A 19,027-nucleotide genomic window follows, 5' to 3' on the forward strand; every position below is an offset into this window, starting at 1 on the left:
TGACATATTCTAATAGTCAGATAAATATCTCCAATTCTAAAGCATGAGACGGTGTTTTGATTCCATTAGAAAGGCCCTAAATGGCAAAGAGTAGAGATTCATGCTAGGGAAGTTTATCTACCCAACATGACAAAGGGATGTATAAAAGTGGTGTACTCCATACAAAGCTAAAATCTGAGTTGCTGTTGAAAACCTGGTCTTTGAAAGTGGAAGGAGAACCGAGCAAATTTCTCGTGCACTGCTGCCCAAGAGAAATATGATGCAAGACATATATGTAATTTTAAATTTTCTAGTAGCCACATTAAAAAAGTAAAAAAACACATTAAAATGTTATTTAACTCAATATAGCCAAAATATTATTTCAATATGTAATCTGTTCAGATATTTTGCATTCTTTTTTTCATACTATGGCTTTGAAGTCTGGTGTATTTTTATACTTTCAGCACATCTCAATTTGGACTGGCCACACTTCAAGTGCTCAATGGCCACAAAGGCTACACAGCATTGGACAGCTTGGTTTTAGTCTATGCTTGGAAAGCCTGATGCTACCTGGAAAGGCTCTGCACCTGAATCAAATCTTGTGATTGGAGATGTCCTTGGTTAAGTCAGAGGTACTACTTCTTCCTCCTCATCTTCCTTTCCCTTGCCCTTCTTCCTGCTTACCAGATGCTGTGCTAGGCATTCCAAATACATTATGTCATCAATCCTGTGAGAATCAGAGATCTCACTTTATAATTAAAGCAACTGAAATAACTAGATGGCAATATAGCATAGTGGTTAAGAGTACAGACTTGAAGGTTATTCATACGTGCTTTTTCTTTTTGGGGCAGCTGGCCAGTATGTGGATCTGAACCCTTGACCTTGGTGTTATTACATCGTGCTCTAACCAACTGAGCCAGCCCCATATGTGCATCTGTCAATTCCTATATACGTTGGGTAAAACGTTTTTTAACTCTAAGCTTCAGTGTTACCATTTGTCAAATGGACACTGTAAAAGCACCTCCCTTATAGATGTTCTATGGTTTAAATGAGACCATGCCTACAAAGCTGTAAGTATTCATTAAATATTAATATCACTGAATGGGATAAATGTGGGACACTTTGGAATTTACAACACATCATACAAACATTACTACTACAACTGAGGCTGAGAGAAGTTAAGTGTTTTAGCCAAGGTAACACAGTTGATAACTAATAATCAGGTTCTCACCCATTTTTCCTGTCTTTAGAGTAGTATTTCTTGCCATCTGTTCTCAGTTATGACATGGACTGAATTTGTACTGACTCTGTGACATAAAATGAAAAGGTCTTTTCAAAGATAAATTCCTGATAACTGCTTTCCATTCTCATAGAAGCAGAATTCAGGGAAAAAATTTCCATTTTTTTTTTAAAGATAGATAGGAACTTACTGTTCTAAGAAACTAAACAAGGAACATACACAGAAAAAGTAAGATTAAATTTAATTTTCTTTGCTTCTTTGCTCTTTTTTTACTCTGATTTTATTAGGGAACTGTGCCCTGTATACACTAGGCACTCGATTTATGCCTGTTTTGTTAAACCAAATTTGCATTTTACCAAAGTACAGAGATATTAAAGGTTATATTACTCCCTATTAGCAATGTATTTATAGGGACATATGCCTCTCATCTTTCCAGAAAAAAAATTTCTTGATATTTATAGAAATTTGATGGTACTATCAAAAATACATACAATCAGCTATTGTTTCAGTCCTTACCTACATAGCCTCTCCCACAGCTTTCAGCCTGTTTGATTGCATCTCGCTCTTTTCTCTCACTCCTTTCTCTTCCATCACTGCTTTGTACCTCACCTCTTTAGGATTCCTAGGAGAGGTCAGATGAATCAGTCAACAGTATTCCAGGGTTAGGAGAAACAACCTTGCCTAGCATAGGGTCCATGGCTAGTTTTGAATTTGTGCCCCACCTGGAACAACCACCCCAAGGAAAACCCCACTCAACTCCATTTTAATCTTGCAATACCTATGGTGAGTCCTAATTACTCATTGTTCCACTTTCTGAAAGAATAACCAAGGTTATAGTTTGGCCTGGCCAGCCATGTCATTTCCTCTCTTTGGTCCTAGACAGTGATTCCCACGATTTCCCCCAAGGACTCCTTCCACAACCTGGCTGTTACTTACATCTCCACCTCATCTCTTGCCAGTCTCCCAATCTCGCTGTACCACAGCCGCTCCGCAGGCCTTTCAAATGTGCAGACGTACCTCTCCTGCTTTGTACCTGCCTACTCACCCTTTAGGCAGCAGCTTAGAAATCAACCCCTCAGGGAATTCTTCCTTGGTTTCTCAAGCCAGGTTAAGATCTCATATCATCTTTTCTATGGTTTGAATGTCCCCTCTAAAATTCATGTTGAAATTTAATTGTCAACTCTGTTAGTCTGTTTCTGTTGCTTATAAAAGAATACTTGAAACTGGGTAATTTATAAAGACAGGAAATTCATTTCTTATGCTTTTGGAGGCTGTGAAGTCCATGATCCAGGGGTGCAGGTGGTGAGGGCCTTCTTCTTAGTGGGGGGCTCTGTATAGGGTCCTGTGGCAACCAGGGTATCACATGGCGAGAATGGCATGAGCAAGAGATAGTGTGAAACTAATCTTCTCACTTGCCCTCCTTATAAAGCCATCAGAACCATGCCCATTACTCCATGAATAGATCAATCCATTTGCGAGGGCACAGTCCTCACAATCTAATTACCTCTTAAAGACCCCACCTTTCAAATACCATAATTGGATTTCCCACTCTCTTAGCTCTGTTACAATGGGGGTTAAGCTTCAATGAGTTTTGTGGGACACTCAATCCACAGCAGAAATGTAATGGCATTTATAGGTGGGATCTTTAAGAGGTGATGAGGTCATGAGGGTTCTGCTCTCTTGAATGGATTAATGCTGTTATCACAGGAGTGGGTTAGTTATTATGGGAGTGGGCTCCTGATAAAAGAATGAAGTTTGGCCCCATTTATCTCTCTCTGTCTTGTGTGTTCATTTGCCCTTCTGCCATGTTATGATGCAGCACAAAGGTCCTTACCAGATGCTGGCACCATGCTCTTGGACTTCCTAGCCTCCAGAACCATGATCAAAATAAAACTTCTATTGTCTGTAATTACCCAGTCTGTGGTATTCTGTTCTACCAGGAGGAAATGAACTAAGACAGCCTCTTCCCGACTTTCATCACACCGGAATTGTTCGTTTACTGTCTGGATTGCTAGCTAGAATGTATGCCTAAAAGGTAAGGATTCTGTCTTATTTACTCCTGTGTACCTTAAGCTTAGCATATAGTTGACTGTGGGTAGAGAAAAACAGCTAAGCAGGGCATAGTTTCCCCAGGTTGTTACCACCTTCACCCCCTTTTGCCCCAACTGTAATGGAGTACATAATAGGACAAACATTTCTATTCATCACCAAAGCTTTCCTGGGGAGAGCACTGTTTTGTTTAGAAGAAATATTTGGGTTAGCAAATACGTGGTTAAGAACATAGACTTTGAGGATAGATTTCTTAGTTTTGAGTCATGGCTCTGCCACCTAATGGCTGTGAAAATTTGAGTTCTTAACTTGTCTACGCCTCAATTTCTTCATATGTAAAATGGGGGTAATATTAATAGGACCTACTTACGAGGGTTGTTGTGAGGATTATGTGAACTAATATGTGTAAAGGACTTGAGAGTACCTGGCACATATAAACGCTCAGTAAGGGCTAGCTGTTATTATTACTATTAATTAAACCATTAGTGGTGTGGGGGTGACTTCAAGGAAGCAAAGTTGATCCCCTAATTCTGCTTGTCAGAAGAGTAGTCCTGATCACTATGGGCTTTCTGTTTTGGTGAGCACTTGTATGATGTTTGAGGAAAGTTGCTGAAGCCAAATTGATTTACTATGCCAATTAGGGAGGAGGTAACTTTCACACTGGCAGGAGAGGGAGGCAGGATTCATTTGTGTATTCAACATGTATTTACTGAATGTCTAAATAAGATAGCCACAGCCTTTACAGAGGCTGACAAAAAATCAAGAAAGGAGAGAGAAGCTAGAGAGCTAGACAGTCTAGGTGAAGGAGAAGGACAGACCAATTTATCTCCAGTGTGTGTGGCACAGCAGAGGTGGATATAGAGAGAACAGAAATGCTAAGGCAGGATCTTAAAGCATCTGCTCTAGGATGTGTCATGTAAATCCTTTCCTCCACCTCCTCTGTGAAATTTCCAATAAAGTTTTCATTGCTCACTGGAGAGAGCCTGAAGAAGGGGAAGACAGCAGATATCTAGGTTATAGCTGCTGGGGGACAGATGCTATACACAAAAAAGCCCTTCCTTACTATTGTGTGCTATCAGTAAGGAAACATTCTACTGCATGGAATATTTAATGATTATAAATGACATCTCTGTGCACTGCTAATGCAAGTGTCTTTAAAATGATTATGAGTTAAACAGTACCAATAACAATCACATTAACTGAAGAGAAGAGGCATTAGGGAACTTGGGACCCTTAGAGAAAAGGGGCCATATCTGAAGTTCGGAGTCAGATATGACCACCAAGCAGTCCCTTTGTATTAGTCAAAATGGTGATTCCTCAGCAACTACAACTTGTTACTTTATAAACTATTGCCTTCAATGATGCAGACTTTCTTAAACATAAATGTCCTAAGGTTTAGGTGTGGGGAAGGAAGCGGTGCTCTCTATACTTACTTTCCCCATCCTTTTACGATTTCTAATTTTTCACTTTTATATCTTGTCAGCATCTTTTAAAATAACCATTAAAGAAATGTATATGTATTTTTCAAATAGCAGCAGCCTAAGAAGTAATCAGTCGTCAACCTAAATAAAACAATCAATTTGTCTGGATTTCCAAGAGTGAAGTAAATAAAACTGTTGAAATTCACCTACACAAATTGAGACTTTGGGGGGAAAAGAGAAATAAACTAGTTTTCTTCTTTCTTCTTAGATTTGTTTACTGTATAAACTCTGGGGTTTCTGCATCTTGTAATGTGACTTCTGATTAAAAAGATATATGCTTATTACTCTTCTCAAAGCACTATGCAAATTCACATCACCTTGGGTGTATTTTGCCCCTACAGCTACAAAGTAAATATGGAAGCATTTTGTAGTTAAGGAGGTTAAAATATGTTAACTCAAATACCTTGCTCTGAATAGGATTTTCCTTTAAATTATTAATGAGAAAATGAAGACAGCTTGGGTGGTCAAGCATGAAATGTAAGTGAGAGTCGTTTTCTTTTTTAGGCCTTATTATCCTATGCCACCTGATGTTGAAATTTATATTTGATAATGTAGAAAATGACCTTACAATTTGCAGTATATGAAACAATGCAGCTTATGTCTCAGATTTTTTGGCAGCAGTATTGAAACTATGATTTTTAAGCACTATTTTCAAATGACAAGGTCAGTGAAAAAACTAGATATTTTGAATCGGGTGGAGTAAGAAAAAGAGCTTGCCTGTCCTTTATCTAAGGGACCATATTTTTAAAATAAAAAATTAAAATAGAGGGTGTTAGAGCAAAGTAGCGAAAACCTAGACCTCTTTAAATGGCTGTAAGCTACTGCTGAAGTTCTTGAAGGGCCAAATTATACAGGAAGATAATACAGGAAGCATATAATTTTCCCCTCTTATTAAAATAAGGAATTTTTTTTCAAGAGCAGAAAAAGACTTTACAAACCTCTTTTCAGCTTCTTAGTGTCTAATGGGCCTCAGAATGGCAACCATCTCCTATTGCCAGGCAGCTGGTGAGAAATGCAAAGAAGAGCTGCCATCAGAGACTCAGGAAAATCAAGGTGGACATCAGGCCCTGGCTTCTACCATTCTTCCATCAGACAGAGAAAAATTCAAAGAAATGGCAAAGAAAAATGCACACATTTTAGCCAGGTATTAACCGTACTAGCTTCTTAAATATGTCTGATCCTACAATTACAAGCTTTTCAGCTTAGGTGTTAGTGGCTCATTACTTTCTTTTTTTGGACCTGAAGGGAAAAAATAAAAGACCTTACGGTATCACAAATTTCTACAAAAACAGAATATGATTTCATTTATTGTCCTTCGGTAAAATATGAACTTTGTGCCAGCTTTTGAGGTGTCCCAAGATTTGGGATAACTAAGTTCATGGCAAAGTTAAACAATGATTCAAGCTAGTGCTTGAATATCTTAAGTCTATTTTACTTTAAAACATTCTAAGTATACTTTCCTTTAGAAGACAGCGGCAACAGCAATGCACCACCATCCAGAACTGTGCATTCTTAAACCAACAAGACTCTCACGACATGGGAATAATTCTAAGGACACACCCTTGAGCAACCATTACATGCACTGTGCTCTTGAGAATATTCTGGAAGCATTGCTATGAACAGCTGCTTCTCCGTAGTGGAGAGAAATGAAATTCAGCAGAAGCAGCAGCTTTAGGGAAGAGAAACTCGGTTTGCTTCTTACAGTGCTTTTGCTGGGATGGGTTTACTCGGACCTACATTCGTCTGGAGCTTTAAATCTGTGGAACTTTGAATATCACCCCGCCTCTTTTGAGGTTACGAAATACCTTCTGTCTATGCGGCGGCGGGAATGGGAAGTTTGTAAAATTAAATGCCTCAGACCTCAGGTAACCCAGATGACATACATGCATTATCACTACATGAAGAATTTATTCAACCCAAACCTTTGCACCTAATTACCCAGGGCACAGAAATGCTCCAAATTTTGCACCCCACAAAAGGAGGGAAAATGCAAGGGTCTTGCAGCAGTTCCTGGGATGTACAGACAGATGTTTTGTTACAAGTGTATCCAATGTCCCCAGCACCAGGGACTTGTGGGGCGCCGCTCATCCCTGCTCCACTCACTCTGCAGCTCCCAGTGGTGGCGGCTGTGCTATAATGGCAGACCCCGCCAAGCTGGCCGACAAGATGCTGCGCACCCCCAAGTGCTCGAGGTGCCGGAACCATGGCTTCCTGGTACCCGTCAAGGGCCATGCGGGTAGGTGCCGCTGGAAGCAGTGTGACTGCGAGAAGTGCTACCTGATCACCGAGCGCCAGAAGATCATGGCTGCGCAGAAGGTGCTCAAGAAGCAGGCCTCCGACGAGGAGCAGGAGGTGGCCCTGTGCGTGCCGGGGCCCGAGGTGGCCTCCGGGGCGGCCTCCGCGGCGGCCTCCGCGGCGGTAGCCAGCGCCCCAGGCTCGAGCCTCAGCGCGCTGCCTCCGCTGGCCGCTTCAGGAGTCGCCGAGCCAGGGCCTCAGGGCCGCGCGGCTGTCTGCTTTCCTGAGAGGCCCCCACCAGGCCCGAGCCCCGGGCCGAGCGCCTTCCAGCCAGTTTTGGGCGGCTGCGGCCCCCTGGGGCCGAGCCGTCGAGCAACCGGGGCGATGCCCAGTATTGTGGGGCCCCAGCTCGGGGCGGAGGCCGCAGGCAGGGGGTGCCCTGGCCATCTGGAGCCGCGCAGGCCGCTGCGGCCCGTGCCCAGCCTGCCATTCGCCGACCATGGTAAGATTATCAGGCCCTGCCGTCGGATCCCGTCCGGGCTGCAGCCTTCCTTCTCCCTAAGCTGGCGGCCCAGGCCAGCCCGGATGGGCCGCTGGGGTGGGGGGTTGGGACACGGAAAGTACTTTCCAGAGGCAACCTTGCTTTGAGAAACCCTTCTCTAAACGAGGATTTGAGTTGGGTGCCTTTCTGCAGAAAGGAAAAAAGAGAAATAGGGAGGAATGGGTGATCCAGAGGGCTTATAACATTTAGCTGCAGTCTTTGCTCTTTGGTCTTGCAAAAAGAAAATGGCCCCCAGTCGGTTTAGCAGGCACTTCTCCTCCGGGACGGCCCTACAAATCAGTCCTACTGCGCTTGCGCACCTCTTCCCGCCCTTTTCGTGGGCTGGAGGCTCCTCCCCAGAATTTCCGGGGGGGGGGGGGCTACTCGACTGTGACTGCGCCTGCGTACTCTCCCTCTTCCGCGGTATGGAGACTCCTCCCCTCAGCAGTGTCCTGGCCCAGTGCGCATGTGCACGCCTGCCCACCGTCTCCCTCAGTGTAGGTGGCGACTAGGGAGCAGTTGGTCTGTTACCGAGCTGTTACTTCCTTTTCCTCCCTCACCTTTTGCATAAATTACGTGGTTCCCTATGTCTTGCTGCTTTAAATGTTAAAGTACAATTTCAAGTCACACGAGGCTTTTGAAAAACGGCTCTTTTTGGGGGCAGACGTGTTTCCTTGGTATTTCCTCATAAAAATGCAGTGGGATAGAAAGGGCACAGGTCTGAGGCTGGGGGCTGCTCACCCTGTAAGTTTGGGCAAGCTCCTTCCTTCTGTGGCAGTCTCTTCCGTCTGTATGCTAAGGGAATTGGTCTGGATGCTCTCTGAAGGTCATTTTTGCCTTCTGGGACGTTCTAGGACAATCTAGGTTCCCAGGGAACTATCTGTGTGATGGAGAAAACAGCAATCCGAGGGGAAGGCTACCTTTCCAAGGACGTAGGGTGCCTTTCTTCGTTCCCTCTCTCAGCAGAGACTGAGCACTTACAATGTACCCGACACTGGTGTGGAGGGGGAGTCCCATGGCTTGCCCTCAAGGATCTTGTCCTTGTGGGAGGTTCAGTGCTGACCAAAGAATCACACAAATCAATGTATAGAGCTCATTGGATGATTTAGCTGGTCTGAAGGAAGAGGAGGAGCTGAGGTCTGAGGACTTAAAGAGACAAAGTGGGGTGAGGGAAGAAAGCCTTCTAAGCCAAGGGAACAGCATCTGCAAAGGCCTTAAGGTGTATGAGAAGCAAGAACTTGCTAGGTTACAGAACATGATGAGGTCGGAGTGGAGCTTCATGGGGCTTCATGGCTGGGCTAAGGACATTCTCTAAGAGCTGTGGGCCGTGTTATAATGGTTCTTTGTAAATGGATATGAGTACTTATCATCCTGCTACCCTTGGACAGTGATGTGATGCTCTTTTTCCCAGCTCTGGGTTTCTATTAACTTCCCTCATTGCTTGCCTTCTTCAGGGCTTCCTCTGAGCATCAACTCGGATTGTGTGGCACGGTCTGAGTACCTGGAGAGAGAGCCTTCCAAGCTGTACCCCAGCTGCTCCAGCATGCACTCCTACCGCCCATTCCCACTGGGCTACCAGGATGCATCCCCAACCCCGGGGATCCCTCTGCAGCAGGGCTTTCGGCATGTCTCCTGCAGCCACTACCATGGAGGAGGCTTGGTGAGTCCGATCCCTGACTGCTTTCCAGTTTCCCCTTCCTCCCAGCTGCCTTTACTGCCTTTAAGGATCCTCAGTCCCAGGAAGCAAGGTGTAATAAATGGTGTGCCCACTCTGTTCTGAGCACTGGTAGGAGGGATACAGTACGACCATGGATAGTGCGTGCCTCTGGGAATGCACAGTGTGGACAAGTCTGCACCACTTGGCCTGGCCTGTGGTATGTATTTCTCAGAGCTGTGGGCTGACAGGCTCTGGGGTCTGCCTTGACTCATGGAATGCTCATGCTAGAAGAGCCCTTCATTTTGCTGGGAACCAGAGAGGGCAGAGCCAGGACCAGATGTAGGTTCCCTGCTCACAGGTATAGCCCACTTGAGACTGCAGAGGCCTTTGAAAAGGAGGTGGCATTTGAGCTGCATCATGAAAAATGGAAATCTTGCCCCAACACCTGTCACCTTAGGAAATATTTGCTGAAATCCCTTTATAAGAGTAATGGTCAGTTATTAACTGGTGCTCTCTTTGAGCCTGGAATTTTGAATATCCAATGTGTAAAAAGTCAAGTCACCCCTGTTGTGTGGAGTACGAGGCAGGAGTGACCAAGTTTTGTGGTCTTGGTTACCAACTCCTTCCAGACAAGGATGGCTTAAAAACCCTCTCCCGTTTGGCAACCTCTGAGGGCTGTCAGGACTGCAGGACAGTGAGAGGCCAGGTGGCCAGTCCTGACTTTGGCCCCATAGGCTGGACCTGTGGGGCAGGTTGGCTCAGCTGCAGAGCAAGTTCATGGAACCTGGGACCACCGTTACCTTTACTTCCTCCCTCAGAGCTAAACGCCTAACCGTGGATTTCTACAGAGATGTTTTCTGAGGGTGGGGAGGAGTGAGGAGACAGCAGCCTTCTTTGTTCAACATGGAAAACGATTAGGAAGAAAAACGAAAGCTTCATATTTACGTAATGAAAGTCATTAGCCACAGAGTGTGGAGCCAGTCCCACGGGGCCCCAGCTGTGTCCAGGCAGTCGGGTACACAGCACACTGGGTCCTCACTCCTGTCTCAGCCCCAGCAGCGTCTCTTCTGTCTGTTTTAGATACTGTGAAGTTTTACTTACAAATCATTTTCCGTTGATTCAAGGGGAAAAAAAATTGAAAACAATTGGTCTTGATAATTTCCAGGGTGCCCACTGATCCGTATATGAATCTTCAAGGTAGGTGTTATTAACTTATAGTAGAATCAGAGACATTAAGTTTTTGTCCAAGGTCACAGAATTGGTGATTGAGCAACTGGGATTCAAACTACGCAGCTGGTTAGTGGCAGAGCCAGGACGTGCACGTCGGTTGCCCTGACTCTGGAGCCTAGGTGCTTCCTGCTGCCCCAGGTGTCTCTCTCTTGTAGAGGTAGAGCAAACGTGGTCCTTGACTGTCACATGACACCACCGCTGCCCTGCCTGAAATCTGTGGGCACTGCCTTTGGCCTCCCCGTCACAGCCCAGAGAGAGCAAGTCGTCTCCAGCCTCCACACAAAGAGAGGGGCTCTGGCCAAGTGGAGCTCGCACCGTCTGCTCACACAGAAGCCTGGAGCCTGGCGTCCAGGGCCGGGATGTGATTGACAGGCCTGCCAGACAGCCTTTGTTAAGAGTGTGATCTTAGTCGGTTTATCTGGGCCCGAGCTGCCACCACAGGCCTCAGGCAGAAGCTGTGATCCAGGGTGAGACTTGGCTGAGCAGCTTGGAACTAAAGCACTAATAATCCCCCCTTCCACCCCCTTCACGTCTGGAGAGAGGATCAGGCATTTATTTGTGAGGCTGTTTCAAACCCAAGAGTCTATGAATTACTCTTATCCTTGTCCTGCTGCCCCCTGCCCAGGCTTCGAGATACCCCAGAGACATCTTCCTTCTTCCTGTTCCTGTTCCTGCTCCACCTCTATTCTCCTTTTCACACAAGAGCACAGGCCCTGGAGTTGGACAGACCTAGGGTCCAATCCTACCTCTGTCATTTACTAGCCATATGCAGGGAGTTACCTGAGCTCTATGGACCTCACTCAGGTTCATAGTCTGAAGAAGGGTGGTAGCCCTGTCTTATAGGGCTGCTGAATAGATAAAGTAAGGTGTGATGTATGTAAAATGCCCAGCACAGGGTCTGGCACATAGCAGGTACTTAAAAGTGGGATTTCTTCCCTTCCTTGTGGTCAAATAAAGTTAGGAAGTGCTGGATTCTTCTAAGGAGATTTTCGTACACCACCCAGAGCCTTTAATATGCTATGTGACCCACCAATGTGGGGAGCGGTATGTGGGGTTTTTCAAACTCACCCAACTAAGAACACTTTTAAAAGCACATCAAAGTACCTTGGACAGTAGGGTTCCCTGAAACACAGCTTGGGAAGGGCTGCTCTGAAGTATCTGGGTAGAGAAGTAAATAATAGGAACCAAATTCAAAATTTATCACTGTTTCTTAGTATGTTCCTGTCTTTCCAGTTAAGCTCTGAGCTCTGCGCCATGCCCTCTCCCAGGTCCTTCCATTGGGCTTGTGGTGCTGTGGCGTGGGGTTAGCTTCCATCTACTGAGAAAGGAACAGAAACATAGAAGGGTTGGATGGCAGGGCCACTTGTGGGCTGTCGCCTGGCTTCCCTTGCCTCAATAATAGCTGCGCTACACTTGGTTGCTGACTTCTCCCCACAAAGGCTCCTAGCACTTGAGTTTAAATCATTAATGTGCCAGACAGTGGGGCCCTAGGAGTTGGGATGCATTCGGACCCTTCCCTGGAGCAGAGCAGTGCCGCACAGTGGTCAGCTGAGTGGGCTGTGGAGTCACACAGATGTGAGATCTAGTTCTGCCTTTCCACTTATCAACTCTGTGGCCCTGGGCCTGAGCTTCATCCCACTGAATCTGTTTTTCATCACTGCAGGGAAGTTGGTAATAGAACCTTCCTCCTAGGTTTGTAAGGATCTAAGCATAATACTTCTGGTGAATACAGAAAGGCTCAGTCCGTGTGACTGTCCGGCTGTTCCCCAGGCTTCTCTGAGATGTGCCTGTATTTCTTTCTTGTCTTCAATCATTTGTTTGGCAGGTGTTTGCTAAACACCCCCTTCTAAGTGCCTTGCACCCAGATGTTTTGGGCCACAGAGGTGAATCTACCCATAGGGAGCCCTCCACTCAGGGGAAAAAGAGACGTGTTTGATCCGCCTGTCTGGCTAACCATCTCTCCTCTGCTTCTCTGCTGTGTGTGCCATGCAGGTGTCGGAGCCAGTGGGAGACTTGCAACCCAGCTACTACCCACCGCCTCTGCCGCCGCAGCCCCAGGTCCTGCCGCCAGGCTTCCTCTCTGCGCTCCACTTCCTCCCACCGCCGCCGCCGCCGCCATCGCCACCATCTTTCTCGCTGACCGTCCTGTCTGATACGGACAAGGAGAATGCTGGTAAGTAAGCACCAAACCTCCAGCTTCTGGAAGAGCCAGGAAGACTTTCTAGAGGAAGAGGGGCCTAATCCGAAGTGAGTGTGGAGAGACGGGACTTGGAGCACAGAATGTAAAATGTGCTGGGTCCTAGGATAAGCTCTTACACCCCTCCCCCAAATTCCATAAGCAAGCATCTAAGGGAGGTGGCAATGGGATACTCAGGTGAGGAAACTGAGGCCCTGAGAAGTTCTTGTAGGTGTAAATGGAAGAGCTGAGATTTGAACAGAGTTCTCTGGCACCAAGTCCATTGCTAATTTCTGTACCTTATCAGAGCCATGGGCAAAGGTGTGGAGGGTGGCATGCATGTGGTGTGTTCAGAAGATGAGAGGTGGCAGGCCTCTCTGCTTAGGGAATCAGCAGAGGCTGAGCATAGAGCAGCATCTCCAGGAGACAGTTTGGGGCTCATGGGGCTGGTGTGGCTGCTTTCTCTGCCCCAAGCCACTCTGGGAGAGACAACCAGACCAGAAACCAGAGAACCTGTCCTTTACAGCTCTGCCACTGGTACACTGAGTGTTCTTGGGCACTCATGCCTCAGTCTTCTCATCTGTAACATGGGCCTCCTCATAGGGTTACTGGTAGGGTCGACTGGATGTGAATTTTGGACGTAAAAATGCTTTTGGGTTTTCTTTCAAGGGCTCTTGCAGCTTTAAAGGTTCTGGAATTTTTTTTGCTTTCAGTCCTCCCCTGAGGCTCCTGTGATTTGGAAAGGGCTGGCAAACTCAACAAGGTCTTTAAGATGACTGTCAGAACAATCTTATGAGCTAGCTAAATGTGGTGATACCATCTCCATTGTACTGAAGCAGAAATTGAGGCCGCTTGCACATTTGCTGTGTATGCGATGCCTAGACCCATTAGCTGGACAGGTGGTATAGTGTGACAAGCACACTGGCCCTTGTGCTGAGTGGCCTGGGAATGAGTCCTGGCCCAGCACTTACCAGCAGTGTAACCTTGGGCAAGCTGATCCACTCCTTGGTACCTCAGTTTCAACGTCTGCAAAACCGACTAATAATGGATTAATAATGATCCCTACCTCAAGAGGTTATTGTCAGGATGAAACAGAACCTGAAGAAGGCATTAGTGAGAGTTGGCTGTCACGTGTTGTTTTGCCTAGTCCCTGCACTGCCATTGCAAGGTAGGTGTCATCTCATTTTACAGAAGGGGAAGCTGAGGTTCTGAGCTGTGGAGTATCTTCCTTAATGGCACGCAGCTTGTGGGGAGCAGAGCTGAAGTTGGAACTTGAGTCTGCATCATGTGGCAGGGCTAGAATTCCAGTCTCCTGAAGGCTAGCAAATTCAAGGCAAATTCATTATCCCTAGGGGCTGGGAATGAAGAAGAAGACTGGTAGAAAATCTGCATCCGAAAACAGGTAATCTGTCCTCTTTCTAAATCCAGCCACCTTCTTTGTCATTCACAGATGACCAGGAGGCAGAGGTGCTGCGTGAGCCCAGCCAGCCATCTTCTCAGGAGCAGTCCAACTAAGCCCCAGGCCCACCCCCTAGGCCAGCAGAGTGAGGCTTTGGGGTGTGATAGCAACGATTTTCTTATCTGTGTTCAGTGTAGGGAGGAAGGATATTGATAGGCGTAAAGTAGCAGCTAATTGTCATTTCAAGATAGAAGAGAGGAGGGTGATTTCAAGGTTCTCAGTCCTGAGCTGTGGGATTGAAGAGGATCATGGAGGAAGATATTACCAGGGGAGGGCCAGGGCTCTGAGGAGGGAGGGCTGGTGGAAGCTCACGTTTAGGAATGAATTTAACTCTCCCTGGGTTGTGCCACCATTTATCCAACTAACCCCTAGAGGCGGTCTTTGATTTCCTCAGGCCCCGCTCCAGGACAGGAGGCACCATCTATTTCAGCCTTCTGCTGCCTTGCCTGGTCTCCAGGGGGATGGGAGCCACAGACATCAAGCCTCCAGCCCATCCAGGAGGCTGGTGTGAGCAGCCAGGACCAGGGCGCTGACAGCAGGTTCTGCAGCGCCCTGCCTCACAGCTCTCTCTCCCACCGGCTTCCTGGCCACTGCCCCACGCCCCTTCTCCAGGGGGTATTACTAGTAAGCATCCTGACCACAGAGGCTACTTCTCTTCCCCTCCATAAAGTTCAAGCCATTATAGGCATCATTTCTGTTTTAAAGAATCTATTAAAGTTTGATCATTTGATGTTTTTATGGTGATTGCCAACTTTAAAAAGTAGGCTGTTCATAAGCACTGATGCTTATGTGCTATTCCCAGAGAACAGAATGGTGTTTCCAAATCACCTGTGACATCAGCAGTTTCTTCTCTGGGGACAGTTGACTTGAAATAAAATGAGCAATGCAAATCCTTGTGGAAGTTTTTTTTTCTCTTTAATCCTTGTGGAAGGCAACACTGGGCAGGAGCCTGGGTAGGGGAGTTAGGCCTGGGTTGGTGGCCTGTCGCCAGTCTCTACTCCCACCTTCCTTTACCTTAGTTGTCAAGTGGGAAGGCTGGGCCAGGCTAATAGATTTTCCTTTATTACTACTATTTTTATTTTAACCAGTGAAGACCTTCTAAGGAACACCGAGGCAGACACAAAAACTATAAAGATTTCTTTTAGTTTCCCTTCTTTGGCTCCTTTCATGGTTTCTGCAGAGAGACACGGTTTTAAAAAACAGAACTTGATCTCATTCTGCTGTTTTAGGGTTATGGGCCTCTCCTTGATTTCGTGCTCCTTCATTTAAAAAACAGTGTCTCAACTGGATTCAGAACCTGGCAATCCCCAGCTCTGCCCATGAGGAGCTAGGAATGTAGTGGGAGAAACAAATAGTCCAGTGGGATTGGTACTAGAACAGAGAGGTTAGAGGGGCTTTGGGGGTGGTTGGAGAAAGCCTTCTGGAGGAGTCGGTCCTCAGCCTTGTCTTAAAGGGCAGAAGTGAGTTAGGTGCTCCCAGCAGGGATGTAGAAGAGGGTAGAGGACCTGGTGTGATGGATTCCAGGGTGAGGGGCGGCGTCCTATTCTCTGTCCAGGGAAGGGCTGGCACCCAGAAGAACAGTCTGACCTACTTCCTGTCTCACCTGTGGGCAGGGGTGTCCAAGCATCCTCCTAGGTCCTAAGACAGGTGACAGGAGAATCATTGAGAAATGATATCCTGAGTATACTCTCAACATCAGTGGGATGGCTGAGGGTCCAAGGCCTGGACTCACTGTGTTGGGAGGCACTGGAACAGGCACCATCACAGGAATTTTTCAGTTATTGCTTTATAGATGCAAAGTGCTTTCAGCAGTGCAGTCAGGCATGTGAGGCCCAAGGCCTGCAGGTCAGCACTGGCTTCAGCCTGGACCGGATGATGCAGTGATTTTGGATTAGTCTGGCTTGGAGGTGGAATCTATCAGTTACCCCAGCACTGGTCCTGTCCTTGGGTCCACAGTTCACAGGAAAGACCTACCTTCTGGTTTTACTTGGCCTCAGTCACCCTGAGGCTTTGTCTTAAAGGGCAGAAGTGAGTTAGGTATTAGGGTTAGGGTTAACCCTAACTGGACCCTGACCAGTCAGTATAGCAAGGGGGTGCTGGATCAGTAACACACACTCTAAGTTTTAATCACACTCTAAATTTTATCTTTGACTCCACGTTTTGGAAGATTTTTTAGCCAAGATGTATTAAACAATAAAACTTCTCATTTCTCATCAGCATACACAGAAAAGTATTAGACAGTCTTGTGACCACATGGACACTACATTATTTCGGACCAATGCAAGGAAACAGGTTGTTCAGTTAGCCTGTGGGGTTTGAGATGGGGCACCTTTGACCTTCTGAGAAGAGCTATGTCCTGTTGTCCTGTTGTAGGGATCCACACCCACGGGACTCCAGCAAGGGGAGGGTTTGTCAGTTCTCCCACAGGACCACGATCTGGTGAAAGATGTTTTAGCACCTTTCCTGGGGCCTTGGGTGTGCCTTCTGGGGTGAAAAGACCAACTGTGGGGTGGGGGCCTGTTCCAACGCTGCCCCCTGGCCTACTGGTTTTCAGTGTTGGAGGCCTTCCGCCTTTTCTTCCCCCTGGTGTGAACCCCAAATTGTGAGAGCCCCCAGCCTGTCCTTTCCTGTTCCTGTGGGTTCTCACCATGCTTACCCCGGTGGGTCAGTAGACGCCTGATGTCTGTGGCCTTTGCAGTCTGTCCAATCCATTTTTTTTAATGCCCCGCTCCTTCAGTTTGTCAGTCCTCCAGCATTAACAGCATAAACACTGAAAAAACATATCTGCTCATATCGTTGCCCTGTTCACAAGCCTTCTGTGGCTCCCTACTGCTCTTAGAATAAGGAATAACCTCTAACTGGCACACCTCTCCTGCCTCCATCTCACTCGCTGGCCCAACCCAGGTCCTGGAGGCGGTGGGGTCAGCCAGGTCCAGGCAGAAAAGGATGGAAAGCGGAGAGACTGGAGGTCAGGTGCAACACTGGCTCATCACAAACAGCTGTTTGGCATGGAGAATGTTCTGGAAGGCAGCCGGCCATCATTCCCTGACGCCGGATGCACCGGCAGGGCGCCGCCAGGAGGGGGCGCGCGGACAGCAGCTGCAGGCAGGGCGGGTGAAGGCGGGGCCGCCGCGGGAGCGGAGCCTGTTGCCTAGCGACCGGCCTCCACCGAAGAGCCCGCAGGCAGATCCCTGGGTCTAGGCCCTGTTGCCGCATCTGGGCCAGCCAGGCTGCAAGAATAGATTTCCGCAGCGCCGCGCTTGAAGCGCCCCATGGAGATTTGGGATTTCCCTGGGAAATCAAAATTATGAGCCTCTAGGATAGGCTATGTGATGCCAGCCTCTCAGCAAATCATTTTTACGCAGCCCAGCTTGTGAAATCGATGCCCTCCCAGCTTCCTCTTCAGGTACCATCCCCAGTCCCAGCCTCTGTGTCCCGAAGCGTAATCCCCTGCTTGCTTTCCCTCCTGCACTTTTGCACATGGGGAATCCTCTGTCTAGCCTCCTCCCAGTTTCAACTAGTCATCTATGATCCTTTCAGACTTGGTTCCAGCGCCCGCTTCTCCAGGAAAAGATCCCTGAAGTCCTCAGCCTGAATTAGAAGGCTTTGAATGGCTGACCCAACCTTCTGCAGCCCTATATCATGCTGGTGATCGCACTGAGTAGATGTTGTCAATCTCGCAAGTCTGTGAGCTTCCTGGAGGCAGGGACAAGGTCTCATTTGTCTCGTCAACTCACCTCCCAGTGTGGGGCATGGCATTGGTTAGCTCAGTAGTTACCAGTGCCTGTGACAAAGTGAATGGATGAATTTCCAGGCACCTGGTGGACTTTGGGGTGGAGAGTTGAGCTGTTCTGCCCTTGGCCGCCCACTGCAGCATCTTTTGCCTTACATTTTTGCTCTGTCTGCTGAGACCTTGCACAGAAGTCAGAGGAAAAGAGAATCAGCCTTCATTGAAACTATACTGTGTGCCCAACCCTGTGCTCCTCCCTCATTTAATCCTCACCACAACCCATGCAAGAGGTCCTTATCATCCCTATTTCATAAAAGAAAGGCATAGAGAGGGATGGTGATTTTGCCAAAGTCACATAGTTTGTCGGTGACAGAGTGCCAGGTAGAAGTGTGGCCTTGGGTGTGTAGAGGGCAACATACACCCCTGGGTGCCAGTTGCAGAATTTTTAATATCGGTTCTGCCTTGAGTTACCATCCTGAGATTTTTTTTGAACACAGAACTCATGAATGCACCTGGTTTCTGAGAAAATTCTAGCACAGCATGGGGAAAGCAGCCCAAGGACATTTGCCTCCTGGCACACTGCTCACTGCACTGCCCACAGCATGCAAGGCCTCCTGCAAGGATCCTAAAGTTGGAATCGTGATGAATCAGTGGGAAGAGCCCTTAGGGTCTCAGGTATAACCTCCCGCTAAGCCAGAAGGTGGTCCGGTTGCCTGAGCTTCCCCTGTGGCCTGGGGTTCTTCATGAGCCAGAGTGGATGAGCTAAGAATGATTGGCAGAGTGCTTGTATTTGTAACCAGGATGGAGCAGAGTGGTGGTGGGTATCTTTTAAGGCTGCACCTCTGGATTTTGGTCCCCTAAACCCCACTGGAGAGAAGCCCTCCCACCACGAGGTTCCCAGTTCTTCTGGAGAGTGGGGTGGGGATAATCTGCACCCTCTTGGAGAAAAAAATGCACCCATCTGGGCCTAGAGCAGGGGATAAGGTCCTCTCCCTGCAGCCCTGGGGATTCTCACAGCTCCTTCTGCTCCTGGGCACTATGATCCTGCGGGGCCTAAGCCTAGGCCCCTCTTACTGGGGAGCTGCTCAGAGACCTTAGAATGAGCCAAAGCCTCCTCTCCTCAGCCAAGGCGCAGAGTCCTTAGACCCCACTCTTTCTCCTTGCTTCTTCCTAGCTGTGTGCTCTTGGGCACACGAAACCTCTGCGAGCCTCCCTTTGCCCCCTTGGTTCAGGAGTGTCCTGAGGATGCA

At 47.5% G+C, this 19,027-nt stretch overlaps 1 protein-coding gene across 1 annotated transcript; it reads left to right on the plus strand.

The window, feature by feature from the left end:
• Positions 1-6,909: 6,909 nt before the first annotated feature.
• On the plus strand, positions 6,910-14,103 carry DMRTB1 (DMRT like family B with proline rich C-terminal 1). Its single transcript, XM_063103773.1, has 5 exons — positions 6,910-7,507; positions 7,957-7,985; positions 9,048-9,185; positions 12,405-12,585; positions 14,039-14,103. Exons 1-5 carry the CDS (start codon positions 6,916-6,918, stop codon positions 14,101-14,103), a joined length of 1,005 nt encoding a protein of 334 aa, XP_062959843.1. The 5' UTR covers positions 6,910-6,915.
• Positions 14,104-19,027: the final 4,924 nt, after the last annotated feature.

Source organism: Cynocephalus volans, chromosome 8 (assembly GCF_027409185.1).
Source record: "Cynocephalus volans isolate mCynVol1 chromosome 8, mCynVol1.pri, whole genome shotgun sequence".
In the NCBI taxonomy this organism is placed as follows: Eukaryota; Metazoa; Chordata; class Mammalia; order Dermoptera; family Cynocephalidae; genus Cynocephalus; species Cynocephalus volans.